Source organism: Trichoplusia ni, chromosome 11 (genome assembly GCF_003590095.1).
Source record: "Trichoplusia ni isolate ovarian cell line Hi5 chromosome 11, tn1, whole genome shotgun sequence".
In the NCBI taxonomy this organism is placed as follows: domain Eukaryota; kingdom Metazoa; phylum Arthropoda; class Insecta; order Lepidoptera; family Noctuidae; genus Trichoplusia; species Trichoplusia ni.
Window position 1 is genome coordinate 3,882,786 of NC_039488.1, and position 26,773 is coordinate 3,909,558.

The 26,773-nt window shown below is 36.7% G+C and overlaps 3 protein-coding genes across 4 annotated transcripts; 1 reads left to right on the top strand and 2 right to left on the bottom strand.

Annotated features, from left to right (window-relative positions):
• The first annotated feature begins 1,010 nt into the window (after nt 1-1,010).
• On the top strand, nt 1,011-11,208 carry LOC113498438 (replication protein A 70 kDa DNA-binding subunit). Its single transcript, XM_026878415.1, has 11 exons — nt 1,011-1,218; nt 2,461-2,708; nt 2,950-3,207; nt 6,846-7,008; nt 7,842-8,046; nt 8,567-8,679; nt 8,947-9,018; nt 9,176-9,330; nt 9,623-9,881; nt 10,093-10,287; nt 10,599-11,208. The coding sequence occupies exons 1-11, from the start codon at nt 1,186-1,188 to the stop codon at nt 10,707-10,709; spliced, it is 1,812 nt and encodes a 603-aa protein (XP_026734216.1). The 5' UTR covers nt 1,011-1,185; the 3' UTR covers nt 10,710-11,208.
• A 121-nt stretch (nt 11,209-11,329) lies between these two features.
• LOC113498443 (transmembrane protein 47) lies at nt 11,330-26,680 on the bottom strand. Of its 2 annotated transcripts, XM_026878423.1 has the most exons (7): nt 26,416-26,680; nt 25,765-25,835; nt 16,721-16,917; nt 14,966-15,105; nt 14,697-14,759; nt 14,353-14,483; nt 11,330-14,195 (listed from the first exon to the last, which is right to left on the bottom strand). In XM_026878423.1, exons 2-7 carry the CDS (start codon nt 25,813-25,815, stop codon nt 14,163-14,165), a joined length of 615 nt encoding a protein of 204 aa, XP_026734224.1. In that variant the 5' UTR covers nt 25,816-25,835; nt 26,416-26,680; the 3' UTR covers nt 11,330-14,162. The 2 variants fall into 2 exon arrangements, with proteins under 2 accessions (XP_026734224.1, XP_026734223.1); XM_026878422.1 differs by lacking the exons at nt 25,765-25,835; nt 26,416-26,680 and adding an exon at nt 19,231-19,449.
• LOC113498442 lies at nt 23,014-25,757 on the bottom strand. Its single transcript, XM_026878421.1, has one exon. It carries the CDS (start codon nt 24,158-24,160, stop codon nt 23,432-23,434), a length of 729 nt encoding a protein of 242 aa, XP_026734222.1. The 5' UTR covers nt 24,161-25,757; the 3' UTR covers nt 23,014-23,431.
• Nucleotides 26,681-26,773: the final 93 nt, after the last annotated feature.

Here is a 26,773-nt window from a genome sequence, read left to right on the forward strand (position 1 = left end):
AACATTCAATTCTCTGGAAGTAAGGCGCAATAACCATTTAATTTCATTCGTCTGTAAGATGTTACGTGGTGAATCTGACTGCCCTGAGTTGGTGTCCCAGGTAGTCCGTCTTTATGTTCCCATGGTACCCAAAATGCAGCTCAGACCACGCACCTATCCTTTGCTGGCCGTACCTGAAGCTCGCACTGTCTCACACACTAACTCTCCGCTCATCCGTGCGCTCACTCTGCTCAACGCTCTCTTGAAGTCAGAACCTGAATGCGATCTGTTTGCGACGACGAAATGGGTGGATTTTTGTTATATGTGTTTGAAATTCTGTGAGTTGAGGAACGAAAGGTGATTGTTTACTGTTTCTTATGTGTTTGTTTATTGTTGTTTAATTCTTGTTTATGTGTAAATTTTATAATTTGTAGACTTTTGTCCCCTTTTTTAGTGTTTAAGTTTCTGTTGTAATTGTATTATCTGACTGCCCAACGATTTGGTGTAAACTGTTATGTTGTGTATGTTATTTGATAAATAAATAAAAATAAAATAAAAAAAAATTAAACTCGATAAAACTGTACAATAAGGAAACAAAATTATTGTTTAAACGTACATTGTGTCCATACTATTTTTTCCCAGCGACAAAGCTCAACATCCTGAGCTTTATCACTATATATCACATGACCAGATTTGTCGCAGTGACTGCAAAGGCCGTAGCTCAACATTTTCAGCTTTGTCTCTACCTTTCCTGCGACCATATTTTGTCGCTTTTTCGAGACGCGGGATATTTAAAAATGGGGTCAACTGATCAGATCGCGAGCGACGAGCGACCATGAGGTTACGCCTTTAGCAAACGTTATACAAAATTCTAAAATTTGAAGTTCTTCTACCTACCACAAACGTCTAATTTAATTTACGTACCTACTAAAAGGCTTCAAAAACACTTATTCAAAACAATCTTATCATAGATTTACAAGAATTACGTTGTAACACTTGAATTAATGTGACAGTTATAAACATTCTCCATGAAACTGACACTTGTCAATTTTCGCGGTATGTTTGCAGATTGCGGTTGCTTTGTCCGACACATATAATAATTTGTGTATTTCATTGTATTTAAACGTTAATTTCTATTGAGGATTGCGACTAGCACACCAGCAGTAATATAGTGTTCAAATTGACAGTGGTAAGACCGGCTTCATAATGAGTCACAAACTTTCCGAAGGATCTCTGGAGGTAAGATGTTCTTTACTATCTTTTCAAGTAGAATAAAATTATTGATAGTTAATAGTTTTTATTATTTAGTTTAATATTTAATGAGTTCTAGGAAGATTTTGTAAGAGCTAATTTGCTTCTTACCATAAGGTACTGACCAAACCTACCTTCAAACTTATGATTTCTTTACTCAAAACAAGTTCAAACAGGAATGGACCGATCTCCATTTGATACGGTACTTCACGAAGAGTAAACAGTCTTGATGTGAACTTTACTAAAATAAATAATTAACGAACTAGTGCATTTGAGTTTGATTTGATAATCATTAATTTTGTTTTATATTCCTTTGCCATCAAATTACATTCTTTAAAAAAAAATGAATAAAACAAACAGGTTGAGCTAAATAAATTGTTAAAAAAGTATTAAAGTCCTTATAAAATTATTTACCTTTTGATCTGGAAGTGTTGACTGATCACCACAATAAGTATAATAATTATGAAAAGTTCATTGAGTGAGTGAACCTACAAAAATGGATAAAAGCTGATTATATAAGGAGATCATATTGCCTTACAAACTAATGCATGAGTAAATTACTTCTATATTATAATACTTTTAGTATATTTGTTTTGGGTATCTTGATTGTTGCTCTAAATTGGGATTTAGAAACATTTATGTTCAAACTAAGTTGTTAGAAACAAATTGTATTTCATAAGTACTTAAAAAATGGATTAATAATAAATCCTGTATAACAGACTCAGTCAATACTCATGTAAATACTCTTAGTCAAAACTTAGTAAACAGTAACTTACTAAACAATCTTCTATATTGTTAATCCACTCTGTTATCTATCTTGACATTAATGTCAGCTTATGCGGCTAAACTCTTCTTCAACACAACACAAGTTCTTAGACCTGTGGCAACAAATGACATGAACAGAAGCACAATTGCACCGTAATTATTAGAATATATTCTTCTCAAGTACTTAAGTACACCTAATTAATAAATACATGATATTATCATGACAAGGCAAAAGAAGCATTGGTCATTCAGGAGCAAGATGGGTCGATGACATAGTAAAGGTCTCGGGTTGAGTCTGGCTGAGACTGGCACAGAACCATAGCATTTGGCATGAGAAAGGGGAGGCCTGTGCAGTGGGAGGATTAAAGCTGTGGATGATGATGACGATTATTGTACCAACTAGCCAACTAATAAGAGAAAAGCCTGTCATACATACTAAAATCATGTTTGTTGTATTTATTGTAGGTGATAATGAATGGTGGACATTACGATAGGCCAGTCATGCAAGTACTAGGCAGTAAAAAGATTCAAGGAAGCGGTGCAAATGAGAGGTTCCGATTACTTGTGTCTGACGGCAAGCATTCTCACAGCTTTGCTATGCTTGCCACGCAACTTAATGATAAGCTGATCTCCGGTGAACTGTCTGATTACTCGGTTGTTCAGATTGATCGCTTTGTGACGTCACTGCTGAAAAATACTGGCAAGGGAGAGAAGTATGTTGGTTTTTCTTATTTTTTGTGCTTTGTTGCCCCTCTACTTTTATAGGTGCAATCGAGGTATAGGAGACAATAAACAGAATTTCAATTAAAAAAATATATGATGAGCAACTCTTTTGTAAACTTTGGACTTTTCTCAAGTAAACTTTAATCCCGCCTGTTAAATGAAATGAACAATTATTTAAATACATATTGTAACACTATACACAAACATTAGATATCAAAGTTTTTTTTACAGGCGTGTTATGATAATATTAGATATTACAATTCTTTCCCCTGGGAGTGAAGTGGGTAAAAAGCTGGGTAACCCCGAGACGTGGACGGAGGAGTCAGCGGCGGCGGCGCAGGCGAGCACGTCGGCGGCGCCTCGCCCCGCGCCCGCCGCGCCGTCACCGCAGCTCAAGCCGCAACCTACGCAGGCACCTAACTTGGACTCCAGCTTACTGTCTGCACAGATGACACATCCTATCTCAAGCCTAAGCCCCTACCAGAATAAGTGAGTAATCTGTGAAAAAATTGTCACGTTTCATATAGTTCGTAATTATTTTTTGTATTACTGCTCGTGATGACGACCAGTTACGAACCTGACTGTTCGAAGACGACGTAGGTTCCGAAGAATATCTAAAGAAAATTTTCAAGATTGTATTTTTGCAATGGTGTAATGGCATATTTTTTTGATATAAATTATAGAACAAGGATGACAACAATTTGTGTAAAGTGATTTATTGTAGGTAAATCATAATATTATAAATTAATTTAACTGACAGTGCTGTTAAATAAAGGTAAGTTACTGTTGAGTGTATTAAAATTTTAATATCATTATATTTAACTCATTTCAATGTAGTATCCAAAATTTTCATTATTATGTTATAAGCATCATATCAGTATATTGTATGTTAAGCCTGAGCTAAGCAGACAAAATTAAAAGTTGTTTGTGAAGCTTATAGTTTTCTAAGAAAGAATAGGGTATTAGATTTATAGATACGAAGATAGTATCCCTAATAACTTAAATAAGAAAATGGTAAAATTATTTCTAGTCGAATCCCCAATGCTTTGTTATGTAAAGGTTATCTTTAAATGCCTTGTATAATATTATGTGTAATTGTATTACAGAAAATCAAGGACTACCGCCACAAATGCGCAGGTTAATGCTTTGATAGACTTTGTATCAGAACATTCGGAGATGGTTTCTGGTATCGCGCACAGTGTTCTCGGGCGCAGCGCAGATAACATACTATGGTCACAACTCACTGAAATGCTCAATAATCTTGGGGGCGCTAAGAAGACTGTTACGCAATGGAAAAGGGTAGATACAAATCATTGCAATTATAAAAATAAGGGCTTTGATCACTTTGCTAAACATTATTCAACATCATTCAGCCGAAAGACGTCCTCTGCTGGACATAGGCCTCCCCCAAGAAGGAGAGTGCCATAATCCCCACGATTGGCAGGCGGGTTGGCAATCGCAGTATGGCTGTTAAAGTACTCAGAGAACGCTGCTGCCCATTCTGTAGCTTTATTTATTTATTATTCTAATCCTAGTTCGTATTAGAAAAGCGGTCGTGGACTGCGTGGCGAAAAATTACAAATAATGTTAAATCTTACCTACGAAAGACAAATGGACAAAGAAAAATATAAACAAAAATCGAAAACCTAAGCAGCTACCAATAAATACTTGTTTTTTTTATTATAGACGATCTTTGCCCTGCTATGTGTTATTAATATGCCTTTAAATTAAATGAAAACTCATTAATTGGTCGTCAGCAATGGTTGCATTAATATAATATTACATTCTGGATACTTGTCAATCACAGAAAACTGAACTGAATGTTAAAACTTTTTATATCTATTTAGGTTTGGTCGCATAGAAGACATGTGGCCATAAAACGTATTTCATATTTGCAATCAACCCACAACATGAATTATGAAAACCATCTAAGTGATAATGACAAGAAAATCAAGGCTATTATAGGATCATCTATTACTGATCCTGTTGCAGAGGTATTTCATTTGTTCTACAAGTTTTTATTTATTCTGTAACTGTGTGTTTTGTCTATAATCTATTCTTCAAAATGACCCGCTTCCCTCTTTACTTATATTCCTTTTTTGAAATTTCGTTTACGTTTGCACGCACACTGGTCCTTTTCACACGAAATTACGGAAAATGTGGATATCGCTGGTCGTACGACCGATACGCAAACACCACCTTTATGGCACTAAAGTAAGAGTTGAGAATTGCATGAAAACTTTAGCAGTAAACTGCTAACTTTCATCCAACAGTTGATTCTTTGCCACAATGCTTGAAGTATTTTTAAACTGTATCAAACTGCAGGTTTCCGATCAAGATGCATCTCTAGAGAATGTTGATGAAAATGAGAACCAGGAAAAGGATGATCAAAATGAAGCTCAAGAGAATGATGAATTAGATTGGCCGGATTGGGATCAACATATGCTCGAGGGTGCTTCCAATGCCTCGATAGACGCTTTCTCCGATGTTATACCAGAAAGCCCTGATTATGACGCCAATTCAGGTAATCATACAAACGTACAGGGCCCCAATTCTGCTATTTAAAATGGCCGATGAATTTGGCTTATAATGTCAATTTTCCGTTTTATCTTCATCACTTTTCTACACAATAATTGGAAATTCAGTGTAGGACGCAACTCAAGGTCAATACAATTAAGTTCCAATTATTGTATTGGCAAAATGCGATAAATCTAAAGATAATAGGAATCATTTCAAGTTTAATTCAATTGCTATTCATTCATCGGCCATTGTAAAATAGCAGAATCGAAGCCCCGTTATCAACATAATTCGATAAACAGAATTAGATTATTAACTGCCCGAAATTGCACCGTGATCTGACTGACGTTGCACCTCGACAGGTAATTGTGGATCCTGTTAGTATGTCGTAGTTCTCTGAATGAAAACGCATTAAAATCAACTTGCAATATATATTGGTATCAGTCATAAAAGATACCGCCAAAAACGTTGATAATATATCATTAAATTGTGATCAAGATTTGATGATCGAAGAATATGTCGTGACAATATTAAAGCACAGTATAACAAATTATTATATTTATAATATAAGAATATATACAATAGAAGTAGTCACATATGTATATACTTTAGATCTGAAGGTTTTCCAAAATATATATTGAGCATTTCATGGCACCGTATATATTTAAACTTGGAGAGTGTGAATTAATTCGAAACAAACTGACTGTACCGCATCCTCCTACGTGAAGTCAGGAACAGTCAATTTTTTTATTTGCGTGTGTCGTCATTCATTGAAAATAATACTTCTGATCCTGAAAATTTCGTAAAATTCAATATTACAATTGAGTAAGAATTTCCACAATCATTTGGCAGATCCATCATATTCTTTCCGTTTTATTTTACCATTTCTGTATCTCTTGCAGTCCCGCAGCTGAGGACCCTTAGTCAAACAGAACCGGCTTCAGGCCCTGAAATGGAACCATTTTGGAGGCAGTCCATCAATATAGAGAAAGAGAAAAAGAAAGTGCTTGAGGGTATACTGGGTGAACTCAAAGAGTTGAATAAATTAATAAAGTCCGTTGTGGACAAAAATTGAATCTAGTTTTTTATTTGTTACTAATAATGTCATCTAAAAAATCTAAACTCATCGCTAGCTTCAGTCGTTGTTGCACAATGATTGTATTGCCAAACCCTTGCGTTTATTTATAACAATTTATGCGTATTTTAAGTTACCGATTTTTTATTAAAATGACAATAATTAATATCGCTTACGATAATCAAATTTAAAAGATATTGTTCGGTGTGGGGGCTTTCTGATTAAAAGCGTCCTGATGCTTCGAGCTCAGAAGCCAGACTGCGGCAAAAATGATTGACGTAACTAACAAGCAATTGCAATATGTTTATAATTCCGGACACGTTTTGCTATCTAATCGCTGGAGTGGCCACGATATAAGTACTACATATACTAACTACTTATGTAAAACTTATTTTACATCCGTGTAATATTTTAATACTCAATTCTTTTATTGTAACCCACTACTTTTCTCAGCAATTTAAAATATTAAATATGTTTTATTAAAGACATGGCCAACTAATACAATAGACTGCACCTGTATCCTGCCTTGTTACAGATGGGTGGTTAAGGCTCGTGTGATGAATAAGTCGGACATAAAGACATGGAACAATGCCCGCGGAGAAGGAAAATTGTTTAGCATGGACCTGTGCGATGAAAGTGGAGAAATAAGAGCCACGGCCTTCAAAAACGAATGTGATAAATTTTATGATATGATTCAGGTAAATAAAAGTACTCGCCATAATTTTACAGAAGAAGTAAAGAGGGGAGGATGGAATTTGAATTCCAAAATAATGATTTGTCAGTTATCCTCACCTCTATCCCTCTTTTATTAAATGAAAATTAAAAATGCCTCATAATCGTTACATTCGCTTAGACCTACAAAGCCACATAGCAAGCATACATTACACGGATAGCAAAGTGGTTGAGGTCACCAAGCCAAACCCACTGAGCGCGTCGTGTCGTGGGTTCGATCCCCGCGTAGGACAACCATTTGTGTGATCCACTAACTCTTGTCCTGAGTCTGGGTGTCATTGTGCATGTGATTTGTATGTTTGTGAAACTCCCCGCGACACAAGGAATTGAATTAATTACTGAGGGAGTCGTTTAAAAAAATATATTAGTCTCTGAAATGATTGCATAAATCTTTTCTAACACGACATGTGGTGTATAATCTGTCATAATAATATCATAAAGCGTCATTGCAAAGTGCTATCGAAGAGTCAATAACTGCAATATACTTTCAGGTTTTATCTTGTCCTTTGTGATCTTACACCGTTTGTTGGATGACCTCATTAATGCTACGCTGCTGATAATAAAATTGTTGTAGTTAATTGTTTTAATGAAACGGCGATTAAATAAGAAATTTATTAATCTATATTTATTTAGCTGGACCTAGTAGTTTTACTGAAAAGTATTCTTCTGCCAAATCGGTACTATGATATTTAGAGTGATAAGAAAGTACATCCTTCCACTTACTCGTAAAAATTGCTAGCATTTAACCAAACCGATGTCGGTTGTCATAAAAATATTTAGCCAACTCCTTTTGTTTCAGATCGACAAAGTATACTATATAAGCCGCTGCACACTTAAAACAGCAAATAAACAGTACACTAGTATTAAAAACGATTATGAGATGACTTTCACACCGAATACAGTGGTCGCCGAGTGTATGGAAGACTCGTCAACGGTTCCCTCTGTTAAATACGACTTCCTACCAATCAATGACATCGCCAGCAAGACTCCAGACACATTACTCGGTAAGATATAGAAAAAATCATCAATTTTATTACATATGTCCTTTTCTTAAGAATTTTTCAGGACTTTATCTGACAAAACTGGAAAGTGTGATAAGTGATTGTAGCAGCAGGTTCAACCAAAATGGATTCACTCATTCAAGCGCTATAGTATAGTGCCACAGCCCACATCAGTCAATATGGTTGATTCAGTCCTGAAATTGCACTCTCGAATCAAACCAAAACCACGTAGCGATCCCGTGGTATCAGCGTCGTCAGCTCCCGATTGACCGTAGTTCCAACTCGTGCCACTAAACGAATTGGCGCTAGTCGCGGTTTCTGTAGAAGATACCAACTCGATTTTAATTTGGTTATAACGCGATAACGTAACTCGATTTTGTTGGGAGTAAGCCTACAGCAAATTTTTACTCGTGTTTCTAGTTTCCTAGTCTCAATAACAAATACCTACATATGTTTTGTAATTGACGATGCCCAATATTGACTATTTTATTCATAGTAAATATAAGAAATGTACTTTATTTAGACATTGTTGGCGTCTGCAAGTCCGCCGCCGATCTCCAAGAGCTTACTGCTAAGAGTTCAGGCAAACTACTGAAGAAAAGGGAGGTCACACTTGTCGACAACTCTGGTGGCGCTGTAAGTTATCTAAGTTCATTTTATAATTATTATTTATCTTTAATCCTTTACTTGACAAATATTAATCTCAGACGCAGTCTTACACGAGTCCCATATCATAAACTGGAAGCGTTGGGAATATACTCAATTCGAAAGTAATTTTGTAATCACGTATAATAATGATTTTTATGAAAAAGGAAAAGCCTATTTTGATGATGATTGAAAAAGAGAGTACCTATATAAAAGATTGAAGTTAGAATACCTATTTAATATTTATTACTTTTTCAGGTTGGACTGACATTGTGGGGTAAAGAGGCTGAAAACTTTGATGGCTCCACTAACCCAATTTTAGCAATAAAAGTAAGTACACTCCTGCATTAAAAAAGCATCGCTGCAGAGAAGGTAATAGTAGTACTCAGCCATCAAATCACAAAGTATAATAGTTGTTTGTTTTATGTCATAGGTGACCTTTACCTCTCATCTATATGTGCATTAAAATGTTTTTTTTTTTGTTAAGGGTGCCCGTCTCACCGAATTTAACGGTAGCAAGTCTCTATCTTGCTTGGCGAGTACCATGATCCGCCAGAACCCGGATCTTCCCGAAGCCCACAAGTTAAGGGGCTGGTACGACAACGGCGGTGCCGACATGGAAATCGTCAATATCTCAGCCAGGTTTGTGCTCATTTGCTAGTTTCAATACTGAAATAGAAATAATTGTGATAAGTAATCGTTTCCGGAAGCCGTAAGCGATGCGTACATAAGCACGAGGCGCGATGACTAATGCTAATACAAAAGAGATACGTGACTTCTGTACAAGTGCATAAACAACTGTCGTCTACTCGTTTAAATTCATCGTATGTTCAGGTCTTCATTTATGTGTCGAATTCCTTCCATTGTCTATAACAATTTTTGCTTTTGTAATTGCTTGAACAAACCTCTACCTGTATGCATTCCACCTGGTCAGGGCTGGAGGCTATTCCGGCGGCAGCAGCGAGTGGATCAGCTTCGCGGACGCGGAGGCGCGCCAGCTGGGCGCCGGCGAGAAGGGAGACTACTACAGCCTGCTCGGAGTCCTCACCTTCACCTTCGCCGACAACGCAGTGTATAAAGCCTGCCCTCAAGAACAGTGCAACAAGAAACTTGTCGACCAAGAGAACGGACTGTATCGATGCGAAAAATGCAACAGAGAATATCCTAATTATAAATATAGACTTCTTTTGGCGGTAAATATGTTAATTTAACAATAACAGTCACATTTCTAGTAGATAGTTTTCAGGGTTATGTTCCCAAATATAAGCTTTTATTTAATGTATTTATGTAGAACCTGTTCTGTTTCAGTAGTGGAAATTTAAAATCAAGACTCGAATAAAAAAAATTCGAATAGCATGTACTGCACTCCTCATTAAATTGCGTGAATTTTATTTCCTTCATCAGGCTAATGTATCAGATCCCACGGGTGACCAGCGCATAACGGCATTCAATGAAGCGGCGGAGGCCATGCTCGGCAAGAACGTGGCCGACATCGGCCAGATGTTCGAGTATGACAAGACGGCGTACACGCAAATGTTCGAGGAAGTCAAGTTCAAGACCTTCGTGTTCAAGTTCCGAACTAAGATGGAAACTTACAACGTAAGTAAGATTTCTTATCCAGCAGTAAGTGACTCCAGGCTACATACAGAGCAGACATTTGAATATCTTTTCTCAGCTTTAAATGTCATAGAATTGGAAGTAGTCATAAAATACCCAATACCCGTTTATTTCTAGCTCGTATTCAATCGATTTTCATTCAATAATAGAATGTAGTCACAATTGTAGTTCTCACAAATACGTACTCTTGTACGCACTGTCTGATTTAGAAATGGCGCAGTAGTTTGCAATATCTCGTTTAGTACTCAACTTTCGTATTAACTCACTAAAGATGTTTTTTTATCATGTTACAGGATGAGGCTCGTCTCAAAACCACTGTCGTAAGCGTTCAACCAGTAGACTTCAAGGATGCCAACAAGAGATTACTTGCAAGCATAAAGACCCTTACAGGCATAGAAGTATAATTAGTTGTATTTGTATTATTTTATACCGATAGGTTATAAGTCATCAGCAAACAACTGAGCTCGGTTTTAGCTTTACTCCGAGACCAGCTGATGGTGAAGACAAAAGTACTGTAGTGAGAAACTTACCATTGTTATTTTTTTTGGAATTTCTGTTCTGAACTATAAATATTGTAATGTTATGGGTACTTTACAACTGGGCTTGACTATAACAGCTCCTACCAAGATTTTTGAGAGATTGGCAAACATAATCTTTATTAGCTGCACAATATATTTGTCTTCTGTTTCACATCTCACTGTGCCTTATCCTTAGTATTTCTCTTATTTTAAAGATACTGTTATTGTTATTCTAATACAGATTCTTAAAACCAATTAATAAAAATAATTATGATTGATAAAATTGATCATGTAATAATTGATATTAGTATTATAATTATGCTGGCATACAATACCAAATCCGAATGCTGTATTTTCAGTAATAAATCTGTTATTTTGTACTACATTTTTTCTTATTCTTATTTACCCTAATAAACCTATAGCAGTAGCGGTAAGGCCCTGTAAACACCAGTTACCAGAATATAGAGTAAAGGGGTAAGCTAATTAAACACAAATAAAAGACAAACTTTTACTAGTTACTTTATTCAATCTCATTTGATATGACCCATAATTTGGCTAGGGAAATATAAATTTATACGGATGTACTTGGACAACTGCTAGTCGCGGATTTTATAAATAAGTTATTGGTATAATATTAGTAGAGTGTAAAAAGTCCCTCTTAAAACACATGATGCGGGTAATATGGATGCATTTGTACGTTAGTTCGAGTTAGGAGTGTCCAAGTACCGTTTGAGGTGCATAAAATTAAGTAGCTATCGTTCAATATCAATTACGAGGTTATCATTACTATGTAAAATACTAACATTAGGAAAATTCAATAATTTAATGTTATTCAATACGACTACATTAAATTAAATGTCTTACAAAGAAAATGTAAGTTAGATACATGGCAGTGTGATTTATTTTTATTTATAGGACTAATGATGGCAACACCAGTTGCCCTTACATCAAAAACTTAAACCTAATTTAGCCTTGTACTTAAATAAATATCAAAAATAAATCTAAAGTAAAGCTTAGTTCATACAGACATTGGGAAATGAATTATAGAAAATAATGTTTATATGAGATGGATAACAAAAGTAATTAATGTAGTCATCTTCACATGAATTATTTGTTTGCAACTTAAATGTAATGACTAAGGACGAGTTAGTGTTTTAAAATGAAGCAATAGAGATTTGATTGATACAATTTACAAACAAAATTAACCGATTGAAGCTGTGCATACGTAATTACAACTTGATATGACGCCAGCGTGCAAGCGGAATAGCTCACAATACACGGCCCGCGTTCTGCGAAGCTCCAATCGTTCATTATCAGCGAGTACAAATAGCTGCCACAATATCACAATTAACAGGTAGAGTTAATATAAGCATATCAAATCATAACTTCCAATATACGAGGTTTAAAATACATGAACCAGCACAGATGAACTGTGTTTCTATTGAAAAAATATTCAATACAAATGTTCAATCATAATGTGTTACACAAATTAAAGCCGTGACCAAGAATAATTAATAATAATAAACAATGCTAGGTATAATTTCACAGTTTCAGATCAACACAACAGATGTCATTGAAACAACATCCACAAATATTACAATTACACATTCTATCACTATTAATGATTACGATGTTTATAAATCAATTGTTCTTTAAGTTTACATAAATATTAAGAAAATATAACTTTGAAATAATTTTCAATTCCAAATCTTTATGAGATTCACAAAATAGAAAAATCAATACGAGATTCTAGAACGTGACTAATCAAATCAAATTTATTCTCGAATACAATTAATCTGTGTACATAGACAGACATCATAACTATGTTGAATATAATTATTAATAAAATAGTTTTTCAATAATATGAAGTATATCATACTAAGGGGTAACTTTAATCAAAACATATACTTATTTAATTCCTTTAAATATCTCAGTAGTCATAGCCCGATAATCTCGTGGTCGGTAGGACTCGAGTGCCGACAGTCCGCACTCGGTCGCTGACGTCACTGGTCAGTGGTCAGTGTCGCACAGTCACTTGTGTCACAGTATCGTGCACTACACTAGCACAGCTGCTGGCGGTGTGCGGAGTGTGTCGCCTGCCCGGCGGCTAGCCGCCTGCCTGCCCCCCCCCCCGCGCTGGACTCGCGCCGACCCGCGCCGACCCGCGCCCGCCCGCCTCTCCCGCGCCTCACGCGCGCCCCCCGGATGCAACAGAAGCCGTACAACATAGTCTAACCGATATTTACACCCACAAATAACACACAAATAAATTAAAGCGAATAAATAATAGTAACGCTCTTTGGAACGGATTGTTAGTATTTGAGGTACGCCAGTACACAGATATCTAAATGTGTTCCGCTCTTCGCGAGTGCGAGGCGCCAGCTGGTAAAGCATAGTATCACCCGATTCTACTTAACTAATAAAATCACAAGATTTCACATTTACAGGCGATATAAGATCTTTAAGGGAGATTCAACTTCAAGTCACACTACTCGATTTAGCGTTGAGATTTCCTAATGAAATAATAATAATAAGAGAATGTAAATTAATATAAAATAATACATTACCGAGGTAAGGGTCTTGCAAAATCATAAACCTAACTTAAATCAAATTCATATCTACCAAAAGAATCATAGCACTTACACTGGATACAGCCAAAACTATAGGTACGTCCTAATATTTTTGCACATACATTTAACATTATAGTAAATTTCAGTACGACTCGCATTTATCGAGATACTATAATTATAATTTAGTTCAGCCCAAGTACTATGATATTTTCGAACAACAAAACAACCGGACCGTCGCTAATGTTGCGAAATGTCCAAAATGCATCAACAGGTCGCTCGCCGCAGTCCCCACCGCGGGCCGCCTGTACTCAGTACACACATCGCAAACGTTACGGCGGCTATGAAGACAGTAGAAAAACCGATCGTCGATAATGATTCTGTCAATTTTATTGTGTGTCAGAAATTGGCATTGACGTGCTAGATAAAATATCGATATGATGAAATAGATCGCTCTTAGTCCTGTCTTAGTAGTCGCATAACGTAGGTTGTATACTGAAGTTCTAGGACCATGATTGTTCCAGTGCCGAGGGTAGATGAAGCTATCGACAGACAGCGGTACATCATACACTGACACGGGAACTAAGACGGGTTTAAAGCGGAGCACGTGGGGCCGCGGCAGCTAGGCGGCGCTAGGGGCGCGTCAGGGCGCGCGGGGCTTTAGATCCAGCGGGCGCGCACGAGGGGCGCGGGGGCGCGGGGGGCGCGCGGCGCGCTAGCCCGCGCCAGCGCCGGCGCCTCACGGCACCAGGTCGGGCAGGCGCGAGCGGCCCTAGGGGCGCGCCCCGCCCTCCGCACTCACCACCTGCACACACGCCGCTTTACTACGTGCTCATTCGTCAACATCCAATGTCATATACCAGTGGAGTATATACCAAGAAATCAAAGGCAATTGTCTTGAATAATGATAAGAGAGAAGTTTCAGTATACTTATATTTTGAATTAAAGACAACAAAACTTACTTTTCGCTCCTTGTAGTAGAGCTCCTCGCTCTCCTTGTCACACAGCAGCAACACCACAGCGCCGAACAGAAAGATAGCTGCGCCCCAACCTACGCCGTATGCCCAACCAAACTCCCATACTGACCTATTACCTGTAAAAAATAATTATATACATTTACTCTCACGTAAATACTACAGACAAATGCACAATCAGAATTATTCAAATTATCGAGAAGGTGGACTAGACAGAAACCCCCGCGACATAAGAATTAAATGGCTTAGTGCGGGACTCGTTTAAAAAAAGCTCTCGTCTCGTCATAATTAACAACAACATAACATATAGCAAAAATCGAAATTCCACTCACCCAGGTTTAACTCAGCTGCGAAGCAAACTGGGTAGATGACGAGTGCTATTAAAATGCACATTACTGGAAAAACAAAACAATAATCATTAGTCGTTAAGTCGGCTTAGTGGGTGTTTCCAAGGAAGGAGAAGTCGAGTGAAGAAATCGAACTCTGTCATTGGTCAATTCACAATTCTCTTTCCTTCACTCCACCTAGTTCAGCGTCAGAGGAAACGCCCTCTTACATTCCCTTAAAAAAACTGTTAAATAAGCATGATGTATTGACGTACGGGCTAGCGACATGGCGAGCACTGCGAACCGGTAGTAACGGAACTTGGTGCGGTGGTCAGCGGAGCGCAGACCGAGCCCCGTCAGCAGCGCGCCGCACACGTCCGCCGCCAGCGTCGCCACGCACAGACCAGCCGCCGCCCTGAACAAAAAACATCTTTACTGGAACTCAGCATTTTGAATCTTGTATGCTTAGTTACTGCTAAGCTAAGTAAATATAGGAAGATGATAATGAAGGCTGAAGAGCATATTGTACGAGTATGTATTTATGTGCTATAAAGTATAAACAAATGATGATGAAGTTGCTGAGTTCTTGTTGATATGAAGGGATGCAATCCATTAGAATCGTTTAACAACAGCACTAAGTAAGGAAAAGATATATATTATACCGCGTATATGTTTATCAGAGAGTCTTAACTCCAATTTCTGAAAGATCCAATAAGAATAAGACAAACAGATGATAATTGTCCACTTTACTTATAACTTTCATTTACCAGCGACATGTTTACGATGTTTTATTGATGCAGTAACAGTTACAAATTAAGGTACCTTTAAAGGTCGTTTACATCCAAAACGTTCGTGAATTATTAACTACAATATTTATACAAAGAAACTAACTACCTTAACCATTAAGTTTGCCTGTCAACAAGCTATAAATGATTCAGAAATGTTTATGTGCTTACCTAAATGTTTTCGTTTCAATTACACCATAATTCTACATTATACGTTTCAGACGAAAACTACAATCAATGAATTTTAATTCTATTGACGATGGGCACGATATAGCTCAAAGGTAAACTATATTAAATTTTAGATTGTATGAACTCAAATGGTTCACCAAATTTTGCGCGTATTTGAGGTTAACCATACTTGGGAGTTTCAGGTTGAGGTTATGTCTTGCTTTTGTTTCATGTATTTTATTAGCCGACGTCAGCAGGATTTCGGCTAATCGTAGAACGATTTCAATGTTTCTATATCTTATTTTCTGTTAACATGCTAAGTATGGTTTAAACCCCGGTATATTTATTGTTACAAACAGCTTCGCTAGTGAGATTACTAGAACATTTCTTTTTCAGTGCGTAATCATAAAACAGTTATATCAATATTTACTCTCAAATCAAAACTTTCACACCAGCACCTGAAAATAAGACCGTTTCACTACAAAGCCTTGAGCGGCATCATTCCACATAAACAGCAACAATCAATAACCAATAAGCAAAAGGTATTAGGAACAGATGATTGTCATCTATACTAATATTATAAAGATCAAACCTTTTTATTTTTGTATGTTTGTACTCAATAGGCTCAAAAACTACTGGACCAATTACAAAAATTTCTTTTACCACTAGCTGACCCAGCAAACGTTGTTTTGCCTAATAAATTAATTTTATTTGTATGTATTTTTTGAGGGTACATTATAAAAAAATAAAAACAAAAAATTTCATCCAAAATATAAAAAATAAAAATTTTGTGTGGGCAACCCTTGTCACTTAGGGGTATGAAAAATAGATGTTGTTCGATTCTCAGACCTACCCAATATGTATAAAAAAATTCATAAAAATCGGTTAAGCCGTTTCGGAGGAGTACGGTAACTAACATCGTGACACGGGAATTTTATATATTAGAAGATTATTTAGAGCGATTCTTCCGAATCCGTATAGGCTATATTTTATGCCGGAAAATAAGCCTAAAAAATAAATGTCCACCCGTGCGAAGCCGGGGCAGGTCGCTAGTTGTTTATAAAAGTATAGACTTACTTAATATAAGGTGCGGGCCTAGCGGCATAGCAGCCGGGTTGAGCAGTGATATCGAAGGGCAGCGGCGTGGGGGCCTCGGGGTCTATACAGTGCATGAAGAGCCCCTGCCGCCAGCCGGCCGCCATCAGCCAGTCCGCCGACGCCAGCCCCAACACCATCAGTATTACCACCAATAACCCGCATATTAACGCGATCACCTGTAAAGATAGATTTTTTGTTTTAGGAAATAAGTCCTTTTCCAACTATGTCGGGGTTAGCTTCTGGTCTAACCGGATTTAGCTAAGTACCAGTGTTTTACAAGGAGCGGACGATTATTTGGTATATCTGACAAATATTTATAGCATTGTATACAATGTCTATCTTTTTAAGTTAGGTTAAGTTCTCTAGTTTGGTTTCCCTATCCTTAAACTTGTTGGCAAGTGCTATAAGCAAATAGATCCTTATAAATATGACAAGAGTGTCATACCTAATACACCTACATATGACGCTGCACCCTCACAGAGACAGCATGCACAATGCACATATATACGTCAAACGTGGAGAGAACAGACAAAAGCACCGCCTTTGTATTAGGGGAACGAATGTCTTTAAGAGGGGACTATACACGGACTTGATTTATTGAAGACATTTTCGTCTACGTGTTTATTTATTTGATTTGTACGACTTACTGTCATACGCTAAGGTAAGGTACCTATAGGGCATTTCTTAATTATTTATTATAGAAATCAACCTCAATTTAAGCGAACGGTTTTAAGCTAAACTCGTGTAAAACCAGCAGCTTTCTCTGGTAGTTTGGATACATCATCCAGTCTTTCACCAGATAAAGCAAACGTTTTCTTTTAACGTGAGCTTATTAAGAACTGTTTTCAATGTAGCTCACCAATATGTAATGAAAATAAATAGATATAACAAAAAAACAATACCTAAAAAAAGTGTGCAAAAAATGTCAACGACATGGTAAGCGAAAATTCTTTTCTGTATATTCCCTAAATGAAGTTAAAAAATACTGTTTTTTTACTCCTTCATCTAAAGACATCGCCTCAAAAGAACTCAATGGAAGAAGCGCGGCGCGTCGAAATGAAACGCTATAAGTAGAAGTCAAAACACGCGGCATGGGTGAGCGGCGACGTAGTTACCTAGCCTACGTATGTCTATGTGTACCTATTTGAAGGAAAGAAAAGCGGGAAAGTGAGACGCACCCGTCTGACGGTGTCTAGAGGTGAGGGGAGCGTGAGGAGGCGCGGGGTGCGGTCATCGATCGCAATCCCCGACGGCGCTCGGGGCCGCGGGGACCGCCATCAGCTGTTAGACACGGCGTCGATCCGCCTCTCGGACTCCCTAAGCACACTTCACGCGACGCTCTTATAACTCCTCTATTGCCTCAAGCATTTTAAACCTAAGTACCTATCGCATGCGATACTGATGTAGGGAGCTACCTAATTCTGTTTGATTCAAATGCCCTTTAAGGTGTCAGGCGTTTTTTGGAAAATTCTATTTTCGGATACAAAAATGATCGAAACATTTGAAAGTAAAAGAGCGGCAAAGAAATCGTTGCCAAAAACTTGTAGTTATGCTTAAAAAAAAAATATGTATCTTAACCCCTAACCTAAGTACAATTAAACGTGAAACCTTTACACGTGTTCCCCGTATTAACGAAAGCGATTACAAATGAAAAGGGTCAACATGTCCTATTAATCAACTGTTCAAACCAAACGGAAGCATTTGTCATCAAGAGGGATTTCATTCATTCATTTATAATGCTATAAGTACATACGGTACTTCCGTCCCAAGCAAAGGGGAAAAGAACAAAACCAATGTTTGGTTTGGTACTGACTGACGACTATACTTCAAGCACAATCCGTAGAAACTACGTTAAATATTAGGTGGGTGTTCGGACACGGATATGGCAAGAAGAATATCTGCTTTTGCTTTCTTTAACCCTTCAGCAATAGTATTGACAGCATTAGCGAGTTTTAAGTTATGGCGAGGTAATAGGGAGATGCCAAAACAGCAACAAGAGCAAAATGTATTATACTTGTCATAAAATTTTATTTGCGTTGCGGTTGCGTTCATTAATGTAAGTGCTATCAAAAGCGCAAATCAAGCCAATTGTCGACATTTTGTTTAAAATAGTTTGGTATCAGTGCATACGTAACAAATAACTGCATCAAGTCCTTTGCATCTGGGTCAGGGTTCACATCGAAAGTTCAACTTAAATATGTATGTGTTTATTTGGTGACTACTATATATGGTAATGGTTATTAAAGTCTTTTCGGTATTGTGAAATATTACGTCACTGATATTTGTAAATTAAGGAGAACAGCTTCCTGTATAGTTTCTGATAAAAATCATCTAACTTTTCATGTCTGAAGATAAAATTTCATTGCCACCTATCACATTAGAGTCTGTCTCTAATGTGATAGGTGGCACTTAGCTGCTGCTTATTTTGCGGTTCGTAAATTAGAAAGTTTCACTACCAGTACGTTCATAGCGGTGTATATTCTTCAAACCTGTGCAATCTGATTGGCAGGCATCTCGTCTTGCTCAGTGGCAAACTGGGGTGGTGGTGGTAGGACAGGCGGCGGGAGGGCGCGCGGGTTTGAGCGGAGCCCGCCCGGGCCTGCGCCCGCGCGCCCCTGCATGCGCTCGCTACCGGCCCGCCACCACAGCACGCGATACCGCGCACAACTCAACACATAACACTTCTTCCAGTAATCACAGAGGTTCTTCGCTTCACAAGTCGAATTACGTTCACTTCAATAACACACTGTGCTAGTATTTTTATAACTTCCGACTTTAAACTAGTATTGTATTATATGATACTTCGTTTCAATAAACTCCAAAAAGATCACGTTCTGAATATTCGTCTGCTTTTTTTTCACGAAAATCCACCAATTTTTTCTATAGGCAATTAAATCGTTGACAAATAGGAAATACCCATAAATCTCTGGTTATTGAGTAGCAGACAGTACGCGGGAAAATGGTCTCAGTCCCTGCGGTTAAGTAAACAATTGATTGATTGTGTCAAAGGAAAGAATTGAAAGGGATCGGGTACGATCGCCCGCCTAACTTCTGATTAATGGGTTCAAGCGGACGGAGGCCGGGAACTACCCCTTGTGGTCGTCCCTGTCTCAATTCACAAAATAGAATACGTATTTGGGATTCGAAAACATATTAAGAAAAAATATGTTGGAATTCACACGTCATCTTCATTAACATTGTGCATACAGTGCAAATGATAGTCCTTCCTCATTGCTTTGTCTGTATATAGGTCAGAACACCCACAGCCCGTTTTAGAGGGAAGAGAGAGGTGAAGGGGGTCGCTAGTAAACGTCAGTGACGCAGGACAATAACATTCGTATACTTTGTCATACAGTAATAAATATTTACAAATAATATAGGCACTGTGTCATGTAGCCTCAGTTATCGTCAAATTTTACAACTATTGTGTAACTTAACTAAAACAGGTTTTTTTTACGTATTGCCCTTCATAAGCGATTGCTCATATCTTGGATCGCTATTATAGTTTCGGTCATGGATCTTACGGCAACCAATACAAAATTATGATGGATAAGATTCAGCACAAATTTACGAAGATTTTTTGTACATTCCTCGCCTCATTATTAAGTTACTTTTCAAGTAAATTTGAAAAATATTTTTTTTCCAATTTTCTGATCTACATAATTGAGTACGACAAATACTGACGCGATGACGGTGAGATAAAGGAAGAGCAAAGTAATCTTTGGCTCCGAGTAGAGAGTAAATATTTTAGACTATACAGTGAGAGGTACTATGGACTGTAATCGGGAAGCAACATCAAAAAGTTCTTTCTTCAAATAGGCCATTCTACAGGCACTTTTTTAAAACGTCATAACAGTAAGTCTAGATGCTCGGTTTCAAAATGTCTCTCCACAGGAGAAGAATCGGCAAGAAAAGCTTCTGCTAAGTTTAATAATGATGGCAGTGTTCCCATTTGTTGTTGCAAAGTCCTTATTTTTTTCTTTAAAACATTTAAATGCTTTGTTGATGACAGTTTGTTCTGTTTTAGACATTTTGGTTCTGTGCTTGTTAATACAATGGCTTTTTGTCGTTACTTAACTGTGCTGACACTGACTATAAAACAATGCTAATGCCTATTGTATCTCTATTTTTTTAATTCAAATGCAAACAGTGGTATTTCAATTTATGAAAAATAATAACCAAAAAGATTATACACCAAATTCATTGCATGATGCTTGACAAAATAATCCTTTTTGTCAACAAGATTATAATGCATTTTTCTTTTCCAGCTAACTTAATGGCGACTAAATAATTTATATAAAAAAGCGGGATTACTACGAAAATCATACGATAAATACGGTTTATAATTAATGTTGTGGCATCAAAGATGTCGTCATTCCGAACCAAGAACAAATGTCATTGGACACGGAAGTGTAACCGATTACCTTACACGTATTCAATGATCATATTAAATATCTTTGTTTTCGTTTGGACTGTGGTATTCATATGAAATAGATAAAGACAAATGAAACAGGTGGCTCGTCAGCTATAAATAGCGATAAAATAAACTCAAATATTACAAGAAATGCATGCTAGCGGTCTATTTAGATTCGTTAAGCCAAACAATAGGAAATAAATAATGATTATCTAAGGAACATGTTTGTTTTTTTAGGTTTCTCCGGAAGCAAGTTGGGCCGAAAGATTCTTCGAACAAAAATAAAGTTATGATTTGTGTATTTTACTTCCAACCATTACTGTTTTGTAACAACGTTATTGATGAGTCACAAAGCATTCGATTCATAAAAATATACCATGAGAATTTGACTTCTGCTGATGTTCTTTCTCATTATAAATGTGGCAAATTTGATACATAATATCTACTATCTATTGCTATACACCTACATTGGCATATAAACGATTAGTTTTTGTATACGCTGTAATACTGTTTATAGTGATTGTAAAGACTTCTCTACCAATTACAAATGCTTGCCTTAATGTCATTCTCTGTACGAATTCTTAAAGTTCTTGCAAGCCACCTAGTATTCGGCGTAGAGTTTCTAGCCAATTTACAAATACATACGTGGTTTTACTAATTTGAAGCAGTTGAAAAGTAAATCGTTATGTGATTAAAATTATGCTTTAGAAAAATCGTTTTAGAGGTAGATAAAAAGCTTTTTATAACGGTACTAGATGACCCTGCAAATATTATTTGGCCATAGAATATTCTAGGACATTCTTGGTCTAAAAAAACTAGCTAGGGATAAATTGTATGTTAGCCTTATCTTTAGGGCAAAGACAATAGATAGTAGCCAATTTCACACCTACTACATAATGCTTATAAATCTTAATGACAATTGGTCAAGCTATTTAGCAGAAGTATAGTAACTAACACTGTCTCACAAGAATTTTATATCTATACTCTATACTAATAAATAAAGCTGAAGAGTTTGTTTGTTTCAAGGCGCTAATCTCTGGAGCTACTGGTTCAAACTGATAAAATATTACAGTATTGAATAGACCATTCATTGAGGAAGTTTTAGGCTATATACCATGGCGGTGCGACTAATAGGAGCGAAGATACAATAAAAAAAGATAAAAAAACAGGGCAAGTATAAATCATAACTTATATCTTTTAACCACGCGGACGAAGTCGCGGGCAACAGCTAGTTTTATTTATATGATACGTCTAATATTAACTACGCACTAGCTACAAAAGTATGTATATCTGGAATATTGCCATAGTTACCAAGTTTGGTCAACGATTTAGAGATTTTTCGCCATCAACAAATTCTACTTTTAATAATAAAAAATTAGTGAATTTGAAATTGAAAGTTGAAATTGCTAATCAATATTTGATGATAAATTTATTCATTAGTTTAATTAAAATATCATGCGATAAGAAGAACGTGGTTGTAAGCTACCTGAATAGACCTTGAAAATATAAGTCAATTAAAGATATTGTCATTGTTAATTGGCTTTATAATATTCTTTAGATCGATAAAATGTAGGCATTATATATTAGGCATATGGGGTTTTTATGTAAATATAGGCAGTGCATGTGAGACCAGCTATCCAAAATAAACTAATATTTATGATTTATTAAATAGGCAGCCTAAAAAATAGAGTATGGGTCGGTGAGCATTTTTTAACAAACACACAACCGATGGAAAACTCATTAAATACATAAAACGTAAAAAAAATCGTCCCAGTTTTCGGTATCATTTGTGAGGTTTGCGCATTGGGTCGCGCCGGTTTCGTGCCTCGCACAAAAACATCACTTTGTATATATTTACCACAAAACCTCTTTTTAATATAAATAATGAATCACTTTTAACATTAAAGCGGGGTTTGCTTTGAGATATAATCGACTATAAACGTGGGACACTATGAGGGCGGGATTCGGTACTTGGGCGGCAAGACCGGGCGGTGCGGCGCCTAACACGGGACTGCCGCCCGCCCGGCCTTCCCTTGCTACCCCTTGCGTCCACCGCCCGCTCGTGCGCCAACAAAACACAGATAATGGAAAAACATTTATTAGCCAAAAACTCTACTTAAAACACTATCATTCTACAAAACGTTCACAATTATCGCTTAGCGCTCAATTCTATCGTTTTATTATATTTTTCAGTAGTTGTATTTTTATTTTTCCACGATTAATGTAACAAAGCACTTAGCGTATTATGCCTTTAATCCGACTACGAGTGTTCTTCATCACACCTGAGTGATTTGTAGTCGAGGCGGCTGCGGCTGCCGCCGGGGTGGCCGCCGTGGACGACGCCTGCACCATTCGCTAAATGCTCGTAATCTACGAGAACACGATGTGCGAGACGGAACTTTGCACCATCTGCTTTTCTTCTCTTCGGCCCCAAAGGTTGAAGTCATTCGATCCCCCGGCTTAGGAACATGATAAACGATTTTTGGACTGTCCACGGCTTCAGAACCAGGAGCGACTCGATATTTCACTCCTGATATCGCCTTTTTTAAACCATTGTAAGCGCGTCGTGCTGAATTTTCTTCTTCTTTTACATCGAAAGTAGTTTCCCTAGGCACGGCAGTTAATCGTCCAGTTGGAGGGCAAGTCGCAGAGATTGTCTTGTCTGTCTCCGTCTGTTGGCGTTTCATTAATTGTCTCAGCCTGTTGAGTATCGTAGGCGGCGGTTCAGTATTAGTTCCAACGGTACACACTCGTGGTTTACTGTACTCTGTGTCGGCTGTAGTTGGTCCAGAGTATATTTGACAAGGAAGCGTCGCTGCTCGTCGCGGTAAGGGCTCATCTTGTAAGTAAGCAAGTTGGAGAGTACTGATGCTTAAAGGTTGCTGCGGAGGAGGCCACAGTTCTCTCGTCGGTGGTACCGGCGAGGGTCGTTCTCCTAACATACGGCGAGCGAATTCACCTGGCTGCCACAGGTAGCTCGCTGTCAAGTTGCCGTGCGTTTGCATCACGATACCAATCTTCACTAACAGTACAAACTACGTTCGCTAATCCAATTCTAGGCTTCGTGCACTTGTCGGCTTTCGCATAGATATGTAGAGTATAAGCATTTTAAATTGGATCAAGGATGATAAATATTTAATAAGAGCTCGGCACCAGCGAATAATCCACTTTGCAATATTGCAATGCACAACAAACTGTTATTTACGTAACATGTATATAGGATTTTATGTTCTATTTCGTGCAGAACCGTGAAGTTAAATAAACAACTACTTAATAAAAGATCTATTGAGATACGAGCAATGTGTAAAGTAAATATTTTTATTGAGAGTAAAGTTTTTTTAATCCTTAACACTTTTAAACAATCGTTTTTCTGTTTTAAGGCCCTGAATCTGTAATTCTGCATACTGAGGTGGCAAAGAAAATCATACAGCATACAGGGAGAGTCCAATGTATCATTTGGCCCATGTAGAATATTTTCAATAGAACAAAAAGGAATAAAAGGTAGGATGCACTATACTGAAATACTATTTGTTCATAATGCGAAATGGAATTCAGATATAGATTTTAATAATAACATTATATGTAATTATTTTTGTGGGTGGTGTTGTAACACCAGAATTGAAGCAATGACTGCTATAATTTTATGAGTCAGGGCATAAAAATGTTTATGTTTTGATTGGCTTATAGTTTGTTTATATAATGTTACTTATTTACTTACTTTGTTTAATGCATAATATGTCTAGAAGTTTTAAAATAATATGTGTAAGTGTGTCATGGTTATAAAGAAGGAAATATAATATCACTGAATTACTAGAGCCATGAAAGAACCACAAGCATTGTATAATTTATTATGTAATACGGTTTCTCAAAACAAAGTGAATCAATATATTAATATTATTAAATATAGGTGTATTTCATTTACTATACCAACGAAAAGAACTTTGACTACTAAACCACACCATAAACAATAGACATTCATTTGACTATTTTTCTTTTTTTCTAATTATTATAGGGCTATGGTTGTAATAAATGCAGCCTATTAATATTCATGTTTTTTGTTTAATACAAACATGAACTATTTACAATATTTATAAAGACTATTGCCTACTTAAGTACTTAATCTTTATGAATGTATTTCCATGCATTAGGTGGAAGTTCTATCGCAATACAGGCAAGTACCAATGCAACTTGTTCTCTTACTTCCTTCTGTTTATAATTCTAAGACTTTATTTACTAATGGAACACCTGGGTTTTTATAAATTAGAGCAGCTTTGGAGCAGCAGAGATCTTTGCAGTTGCTAAGACTGCTCAAGGTATCTTCGTGGGAATAGACCTATGCCATACTACTATAGTCATTAAAAACAAATTAAGCTGCAAACATATCTGTCAATGAGGTTGCAGGTTATCATGACAAGTTCATGTCAAAACAACAAAACTATAATTCTAACAATTCCAATTATGTTATCACTGTTTTTAGTTGAATAAAGTTGGGGCTGTGAAGGTCTCATTCACAGCAAGTATGGTTTAAAAGAAGTTTTTATTTTATTTACCTTGCTGCTGGTTTTATAAAACAGATATGGAAAAATTAAAAATTAGGTTCATTTCTTACCTTTAGTGGTCTTGTTATAGTCACAGTTTCAATAACTGTAGTCGATGCCATGTTGAATGATGATAATCTTCCTGAAAGTTTAACTTTTATTAAAAAAATACTTTGGAACATTGATACAGCATTTATATACATTTTTTGAAAGGTATGTTGTGTGATTGTTTATAATTACTTATTATGTAAGTTATTTACATAGTAAATAAAAATATAAACAAGGGATTTGCATACCTAACACAACAGTGAACAGGAATGCATATATTTGTGTCATAAATACATACCTTAAGAGTGTGTATAATTATCTATTTTAATATAAATATACATAGTTTTATATAAAACATTGACCAAGAAATGACTGGTTTACGAATGATTCATCAGCATAAGTAGGAAACTATCAACAAGGTCAAAAAAATATTACAATGTATAGCAATGCCTTTTGTGGTCTTGTACATCAATATGGTCATTTATACATAGCTGGGATTACAAGGCTATTGTAACTGTTTATTGACAACAAGGACGCGAGTTATGCAAACTTTATATTATAGTGACATGGTGACACTTGACTCTTACTATCATTAAAACAAACCTCTTATATAAATAAAACATCAATGATCATCACAACTGATCAACATATAAGTATTGTACAAGTATACTTACATGAACTAATTCTACACAAATAAGCGCACAAAGTGGGAATCAATGTGTGAATTCACGATTTCTCCTTGATGCACTGTGAATGCAAGCTGTCTTAAAAACACTAAATTGTCCGTCTCAACTAATAAATAAAAAGAAAACACTCAATATTCCAAAAGGATTATATTAAAAACGGGATTATATTTCGCAGGACAATACAAAATAGAAAATAAATAAAACGCTCTTGACAAACAATGAGTCAATGACAGATCTCACAACCACAAGAGAAGCTGACAGCAGAGCGTGTAGCCGCGGCGTGAAATTAAAATCGATTTTACATTTCGGCAATCGAGATAACCCGAAAATCGAGACATTGAGAAAT